Here is an 8,870-nt window from a genome sequence, read left to right on the forward strand (position 1 = left end):
CTGAATGTCAAAGTTTGAGATCTGTGAGGAAAATATGATGAATTCATTCAGACCTGAGCGATTTTGTGTTCGTTTGTGTGATTGTTTCATGTTTTATAGTGAAAACTGCTAATGAGTGTCAAAGTTTGAGATCATTGAGGAAAATATGATGAATTAATTCAGACCTGAGCGATTTTGTGTTTGTTTGTGTGATTGTTTCGATCTCTAGTTTTGCTGCTGCCATTTTATTTCTACTCTTTTAACAGATTTGGACTTTATTTCAACTTTATCACTTTACATTATCAAAACACTGGAACAGAAAGTGCTAAATACATTGACCCTATAGCTAATGAGCCACATAAGATATTTTAAAATGAGAAATAAATGTATAAAAGTTGCCGGAAAGACTCTGGAAGAAACATTAAATTGCTTTTTGGTGCTGTTTAAATTTTTTCCATCTAATTACATTAATGCATTATATATATATAGTTACTAGAAAATCAAATTGTTCTTATGAATGTTATGCTGCTGTAGTTATATATCTTGTAATGGTGCCATTGGTGTTTGTTTTGTATTTTTGGGGTTTTATCCATGTCATATTGTGATAAATAGTATCCTCCTTACACTGATAATCAGTTTCTAACAGCAAACACTCAGAATAAAGTGAGATGATCTGAATGTCTTGTTGAATGACTGTTGATAGTCATCAATATTAACAGAGAAACTGCTGAAAACACTCTTTATTTCATGTCAATAGTTCCTGTTTTCACCTCATTTATTATGCTGATGTCTTCAGATCTGCTGTAAATTGACACTTAAAGCTCATTTCATTGCTGTCAACAGAATAATGTTTGATTTAGAAATAAAATGTTCTGAATTAGCATCAGTTGTTTTACGAAAGACTGATATAAATTCTTATTGTAATTAGTTTATGGGTGTAATACAAAAAGGGGTTTAAAAAACAAAAAAACTTGTCAGTACTCAGTGCAAGAATCATTTTCTGACATTTAAACACTGTATTTAATGGCCACAGTGCAGCCCAAAATACTCTTTAATTGTCATTTTAAATCTTTATACTTTATTTAGTGTATAGTTATACACTATGCTTCAAACCAGTAAGTTTTAATCATATAAAATGTAACTAAATGTAGTTCTCATTTTATTTATTTTATTAAGTACAGGTAAAAAATAACTGTTGTTTCCTTTTTACATTAAATACATCTGTGATCTGTTACACTAAATGATGTTGGAACATTAAATTATTTTGTTTTTTAAAACAAAAGTTGTTCGAAACATTAAAATACACTTGCATTTAACTGGTTTTCTTTGTTAAATCATTTTTTTACATTTAATTGATTTTGGCAGATAAGCTCCTCCCATATCACACACATCAATGAAGCTCCTCCTATATCACACACATCAATGAAGCTCCTCCCACAGCAGTTCCTCAATAAATGCTGGAATATTCCCATCAGACGAGCATCAGGAAGAGCTGAAATCTGCAAAGACTGAGTTTATTAAAGAGGACAGTGAGAACATGAGTGATCCAGAACCCTGCAGAAAGAAACACACTGAAGATACTGAAGAACAAAGAGGTTGGTGTTTATTCTTCATTCATTCATGATGCTGAACAACATTCATGATAGAAACAAACATTGTAACTGTCAACACCAAAATGTTTTAAGTAAATGAACTTTCCAGAATGGCTGACAGGGTTGTAAGTGTAACTTGAGCAAAATCTCTTCTTACAGTAACTTTGGTAACAGGGTTGATGAATGCTGTCATTCATTTGTGTAAAACTGATACAATGGATTGAGATTATTTGCTTGTCCTCCCATCATGTGCTAGAAAGAGCCCAGATGATGTCACTTCCTGGGGCCAGTTGCATAAACTGAATCACTATATTAAGACTGTGTTTTAAGAACTAGTTTGACCAACTTGCAGTTAACCAATAGGTAATAAATGTTATTTTTTCCAATTCAAATTACACAGATCTACCTTTTTATGTAACATACTTTAAAAAATTAGAACCACTCTTAAAGAAAAACACTAGTGTCTTAACTTTTAAGAAATCCTGTTTTTGAAAGCAGGAAAATCATGTCAGAAGTAACAGGGTTGAGTGAATCATGAAGGACACTGATAATAACACATTTAAAGATGCAGTCAGTCTAGACTTTGAGCATGTGAACTTTCTACAGACGCTGAAACGATCATGATATGATGTCACACTCCGTGAATCTCTTTTAAAACATAAATAACAAATAATAATCATTTCAAAAATGTAAAAATATACAATCTAAAACTGCAAACCGCTGGATTGTGTTGTTGAGATGACCGGTGAGTCTGAACAATTGGAAGATTAATGTTAAAGTTTCAGGGACATATGCAATTAATTTATGAAAATGGAAATGCATCAAAATGATCGGGATATAGGGATATATGCTCAATTTTATGACTATTTTATTTTATGACTATTTTATTTTATTTTGATGTACTGAAAATCAAATGACTTTTTTCATTTCAGAACTGATGGAAGAGAGTGAAGATCTGAGTGAAGTGGAGGAGGAACATCATGACAAACCTGGAGAAAAACCTTTGAGTCACTCAAAGACTAAAAAGACAATTATAAAGAAAAGAAGAGCCAAGAAATCTGCAACCTGTACTCAGTGTGGAAAGAGTTTCACAAAGAAATCTTGTCTAGAGCTTCACATGAGAGTTCATACTGGAGAGAAGCCGTTCACATGTGATCAGTGTGGGAAGAGATTCTCACAAAAAGTCCATCTTGATGTTCACATGACAGTTCACACAGGAGAGAAGCCACACACATGTGATCAATGTGGGAAGAGTTTCAGTCAATCATCAACCCTTAAAGAACACATGAAGATCCACACTGGAGAGAAGCCGTTCACATGTGATCAGTGTGGGAAGAGTTTCAGACACTCATCAACTCTTAGAGAACACATGAGGATACATACCGGAGCGAGAATGTTCACATGTGATCAATGTGGGAAGAGTTTCAATCAGTCATTGTACCTTAAAAAACACATGATGATCCATACTGGAGAGAAGCCATTCACATGTGATCAGTGTGGGAAGAGTTTCACCCGATCACAACACCTTAAAGAACACATGATGATCCACTCCGGAGTGAGACCGTTCACATGTGATCAATGTGACAAAACATTTCTTCTGGAATCAGCTCTGAAGAAACACCTGAGAGTTCATACGAAGGAGAAGCCACATTCATGTTCTGTGTGTGGAAAGAGTTTTTCACTGCTGAAATATTTACATGCACATCAGAAAACGCACACTGGTGTGAGAGAGTACATGTGCTTTGAGTGTGAGAAGACTTTTACTGCAGCAAACAGTTTAAAACTGCACCAGAGGATCCACACTGGAGAAAAACCTTACATGTGTTCACACTGTGACAAGAGATTCAGTCGGTCAGAACATCTGAAAACACACGAGATGATCCACACAGGAGAAAAACCTTACAAATGTTCACACTGTGACAAGAGATTCAGTCAGTCAGCAAATCTGAAAAGACATGAGATGATCCACAGCAGTGAGAAGCCGCATGTATGATCAGTGTGGAAAGAGTTTCACTAAAGGTGACCTGAAGAAACACATGAAGATCCATGCAGTGGAGAAACCACATCACCACAGCTGAGAAGAGACTCAGACAAATCTATCTTCTCCACCTATAGTTGGCGCTGTTGCTCTGTGTCTGCTGTTGAATTATCCAGGTTGTGGATGAGGAGCGACCCCTGATGTGATTGTGTACATACAGTAGTACATAGTTCAGTGCTATATAAATGCTTCATTCATTCATTTATTCATAGTTAGCCGTTTCTCAATATGCGTTCTTGTCTGTTCTTGTGAAATTCATCAGTTGCTGCCCAAGTTCTGATCCAATTCAAAGTTCACATCTAGCCAAAGAAATTTTCAAATCCCCGGATGTGTTCTTGATCCGCCCTTTTATCAAGTCTTACCTTGGCTAGTCCTTCTGATGATTGCCACTGGCTCTGATGTCTCTGTAGTGGTTAAACATGAGATATAATTAATCTTTTGTATATATAACGGGTGATCTTTGGTCTCATGAATCTATTATTTGTTGAAGTGAAAGTGAAATTTCATAACGTTACCGTTGTAGCCTACTGGAGTGCTGACTTTGTACATTTGACTGAATTGTTTGCTTTATTCTTATTGTAGCTTCTTGCCTTACTTATACTTTTCTAATGGTTATTATTGATCATTAAAACTTACAAAAAGAAACAGTGTTGTTTTATTTACAGACTATATGCACATATTTGGTTATAAATATACATGGAGTGAAGATAATCAATGAATGTGTTGCCTAAACTACATGCATGGCTATTAAAATGTTTAAGATGTTTTAAATGAAAACAAAAAAGAGTGGTGTTTTATAGCATATTTCCCTTTATGACATTCCAATTTCACATATCAGAAACAATTCTTACTAGTAAAAATTATGTTATGGAATTTTTTATATCAATAATTGATACTAGTAAAAATGTCACTCACATCAGGCAGCTATTCCTTATAAATGCTTCCTTATTAATAGCATTGCTGCATCATAATCAAGTTTTCATAGACAGGTTTTCGTGTCATATTTTTATTTTTAACACTCATTTTTCTAACAGTCTTCAGATATTTTCATTGTCTCCATCAAACCTATTGATGATCGGAATGAAAAATTGCCAGAAATGCCCATCGCTATTCTCTAATCGCAGACGGCTCACTTGCTCAACACAACCCAGCATTACAATATTCCATAATTCCAGCCAATCAGAGATGAGGCTGCTGAATTCTGATTGGCTGGCTTGACAATCAATCACAAGACTCCCTGCATCACCAACAGAGTAAGGGAAAATACATGGTGGAAGAGACGTTTGTTCAATGGCTTGAAGACTATCAAAGTCCCTTTAAGACTATTTTCAAGCTCAAATGTCTACCGCTCAAAGTAGCTTATTTTTAATCAAAATCATATATCATTACATAATGGCATGTCCCAGTGTTTTCTACACCTCAATTAAATGGTAAGTTAGTTCTAACTTCTCACTGAACGGCAGGTTATGCAATTAGTGGAATTTAAAAGTGACTGAGTTGGGGTCTCTAACAAAACTTGCCTCAGGATATTTAAAAATAAAACCTATAAAATAAACAGAAATGCAATGTAATAACAAAAAAGTAATTATCAAAATACTTAATACTAAAAAACGAAGCTTCAGATGAGACAGATCACATGGTTATAGTAAAACTAATCAAGGTCTGATACATTGCTTCACTGTTCACTTTTTGATAAAAGCTTTGAAGCTTTGGTGTTAAATGTCACATCAATAACTTGTATTATGTTTGTTTCAATAAATGTTCACTGTGCTTGGATTCTACTCTTATTCTCTGAAACAGCCACTGTTACAAATAGATCAAACTCTGTGTTGAAGTGAATCTTCAGCGTGATGATTGTGAATGTGTTTTTCAGTGAGGAATGAAACTGCAGGTGAGTTTCAGCTGATAAACATTTGTCTTATTTACTAAGAAAACACTGATTCAGATCTGATTCAGACTCACTTCAGTTTGAATGTGAACAGGCATTTGTTTCTGTCATATTGTCTGATATTTGTCATCATTGTATGTTTAAACATGTTCTGAATGAAGTGACTTGTCTCTCCAGCTCTCAGGTCAAACATTACAATATTTCATTCCGATATTGATTTATCATTGTTATAGATCAGCATATTTGATATTTGATCACTTGTCACTTCATATAGAGTTTTTTTTTTTTTTTAATGAGTACAGTTATGACTCATTTACACACTTAACAAAACAATATTATGTTTGTTTGTGAAACATAAACATTTCTATTTTCTTACTCTTGACCTCCACTGAGAAGAATTACAGTGTAACTTGAATGTCATATTCCATGTTTTTATTTCAGACATTTCAGAGACCAGCTCAGTGATCCGGATTCTTTTGATGGGCAGAAATGGTTCTGGGAAAAGCTCATCAGGAGGAAGCTCTATACTTGTTGAAACAAGGTTTAAAGAGCTTGTGTGATGGTAAAAAAAAAAAGATTGGAGAGAAACAGGTGCATGTGATTCACTGGATCCAGATCAACTGGATCCAGATCTGAATAAAGAGTAGCTGGAGATGATGAAAGAGCAGCTGGTCTCTGGATGTTCAGCAGGTCTCAGTTCAGTTCTGTTCACTGTTCCTCTAGAGGAACCTGTGGGAAATGAGGAAGAGATCCTGGATTTCATGAAGTGTTTATTTGCTCCTGAAGTTCAGCTGGAGGATCTGAAACAGGCATTGACGAACATCTAAAACTGAAAGATCATGCTGATCTCGAGCAACTGTTGACTGAATGAGGAGGAAGATTTTACTGTTTCAATATCAAGAGTAAATACATCATTCAGGTACAAGAAATACTGCAGAAGATTAAAGGAAATTTTGGGACATTTATCTTGGAACGAATGAAGAGGACAGAGACAATTGTAGGTTGTTTTATTATTGTGAATGTTGTAAATAACATTAATAACAGAAACATCTGGCAGTTTGTTAGTTTGTCACACTGATCTTAATGGAAGAATCCATACAGTCTGTTTTAACAGTGATTTGATCATTCTGTTGTAGCTTCTGGAGAGTCTCCAGCTGAAGATCCAGATTCATCAGGTTCCTGAGAGGAAAGATCAGGTCAGGCTGATGCAGCTGGGAAAATAGGATCTGGGAAGGGGCCACTGGAAATATCATCATCGGAAGAAATGTGTTTGAATCTTCAGCCGGTTCAAGAAATTACAGATAAATGTTACAAACAAAATCCAAATGAAACACTTTAAATACTGGTTTATTACATCTCATAATAATGAGAATAATATTATAATGGTAAATAATAAACACTTCTAATAATGCTGATATATGTTCCAAGCAGATACTAAGCAACCACAAAACTGTCCTGCTGCTTATTGTGGCTGTAATGAAACTACTTTGTTGTTCAGCACATAAAGATGAACTGCTTATCATGATCTCAGACTGTGGTGATGTGGTTTCTCCACTGCATGGATCTTCATGTGTATCTTCAGGTGACTTTTAAAAGAGAAACTCTTTCCACACTGATCACACATGTGCGGCTTCTCTCCAGTGTGGATCCTCTCATGTGTGATCAGATTTATTGTCTGATTGAATCTCTTGTCACAATGTGAACACTTGTGAGGTTTTTCTCCAGTGTGGATCATCTCATGTGTTTTCAGAGATGATGACCGACTAAATCTCTTGTCACAATGTGAACACTTGTGAGGTTTTTCTCCAGTGTGGATCCTCTCATGAGTTTTCAGGTGTGATGACTGATTGAATCTCTTGTCACAGTGTGAACACTTGTAAGGATTTTCTCCAGTGTGAATCCTTTCATGTGTTTTCAGATGTGATGACTGATTAAATCTCTTGTAACAGTGTGAACACTTGTAAGGTTTTTCTCCAGTGTGAATTCTCTGGTGCAGTTTTAAATCGCTCCCTGTAGTAAAAGTCTTCTCACACTCAAAGCACATGTACTCTCTCACACCAGTGTGTGTTTTCCGATGTCTATGTAAATTTTGCAGCTGTGAAAAACTCTTTCCACACACAGAACATGAATGTGGCTTCTCCTTTGTATGAACTTTCAGGTGTCTCTTCAGATTTGATGCCCAGAGAAATGTTTTGCCACATTGATCACATGTGAACGGCTTCTCACTGGTGTGGATCATCATGTGATTCTCAAGACTTTGTGTGTATGTGAAACTCTTCCCGCACAGATCACATGAGAACAGCTTCTCTCCAGTATGAATTCTCATGTGAACATCAAGACTTTGTTTGGTTGAGAAACTCTTTCCACACTGAGTGCAGGTTGAAAATTTCTCCGCTGTTTTTTTCTTTAAAAATGTCTTTTTAGTCTTTGAGCAACTCAAAGGTTTTTCTCCAGGTTTGTCATGATGTTCCTCCTCCACTTCACTCAGTTCTTCACTCTCCTCGCTCTCTTCCATCAGGTCTGAAGTGAAAAGGCATAAATTGAGCCTTCATGTACCAAAGTAGACAACTGCTATAAAATATTCTGATCACTTTGATGCCATTTTATCAATTAATTACATATCTCTGAAACTTAGCATGAATGAGGTACACTAATCTTCAATTATTAGAATTTAAAACATTATAGACAAATCACCATGTTTCTGTAGTGAGAACTATTACCAATAGCTATAAATCAGCTTTTTCCTAAGTCAAGTTTTCAACGCTGTGAGCCAATCTGGAAAATTCATTTACTTGATACAGTTTATGGTTTATACCTTTTTTTTTGTCTAAAATTTTGGTTACATTGTTGCAAATTTTGAACCAGATCTAAAATAAATGTAAAATAAAACATTTAAAATACTGTATATTTTGACCTGATGTTGACAATCAATATGAACATTTCTCAAATATCACTTTACTGACCATTTGTTGAAAATTAGATTAACTGCATATCTAAATTTGCAGAAGCGCTTGAATCTTTTTATAAACACCAACCTCTTTGTTCTTCAGTATCTTCAGTGTGTTTCATTCTGCAGGGTTCTGGATCACTCATGTTCTCACTGTCCTCTTTAATAAACTCAGTCTTTGCAGATTTCAGCTCTTCCTGATGCTCTGATGCTCCGCTGATGGGAATATTCCAACATTTATTGGGGAACTGCTGTGGGAGGAGCTTCACTGATGATGTGAGTGGTGTAGGAGGAGCTTCACTGAAGTGATGTGGGAGGAGCTTATCTGCCAAAATAAAAAAAATATATCAGTTACTTAGTTTTTATTTTTAATGAGCAACCAAATAAAAATAATGTCAATTCTTCCAAGTATAATGATAAGAAAAA

At 35.2% G+C, this 8,870-nt stretch overlaps 2 protein-coding genes across 2 annotated transcripts; one reads left to right on the plus strand and one right to left on the minus strand.

Moving 5' to 3' along the window:
* Positions 1-1,516: 1,516 nt before the first annotated feature.
* LOC137015556 (gastrula zinc finger protein XlCGF57.1-like) lies at positions 1,517-3,564 on the plus strand. Its single transcript, XM_067380608.1, has 2 exons — positions 1,517-1,574; positions 2,504-3,564. The coding sequence occupies exons 1-2, from the start codon at positions 1,517-1,519 to the stop codon at positions 3,562-3,564; spliced, it is 1,119 nt and encodes a 372-aa protein (XP_067236709.1).
* Positions 3,565-7,016: 3,452 nt separating this feature from the next.
* Positions 7,017-8,590, minus strand: LOC137017521 (zinc finger protein 235-like). Its single transcript, XM_067381871.1, has 2 exons — positions 8,533-8,590; positions 7,017-8,017 (listed from the first exon to the last, which is right to left on the minus strand). The coding sequence occupies exons 1-2, from the start codon at positions 8,588-8,590 to the stop codon at positions 7,017-7,019; spliced, it is 1,059 nt and encodes a 352-aa protein (XP_067237972.1).
* Positions 8,591-8,870: the final 280 nt, after the last annotated feature.

The sequence above is a fragment of the Chanodichthys erythropterus genome, chromosome 3 (assembly GCF_024489055.1).
Source record: "Chanodichthys erythropterus isolate Z2021 chromosome 3, ASM2448905v1, whole genome shotgun sequence".
Classification (NCBI taxonomy): Eukaryota; Metazoa; Chordata; class Actinopteri; order Cypriniformes; family Xenocyprididae; genus Chanodichthys; species Chanodichthys erythropterus.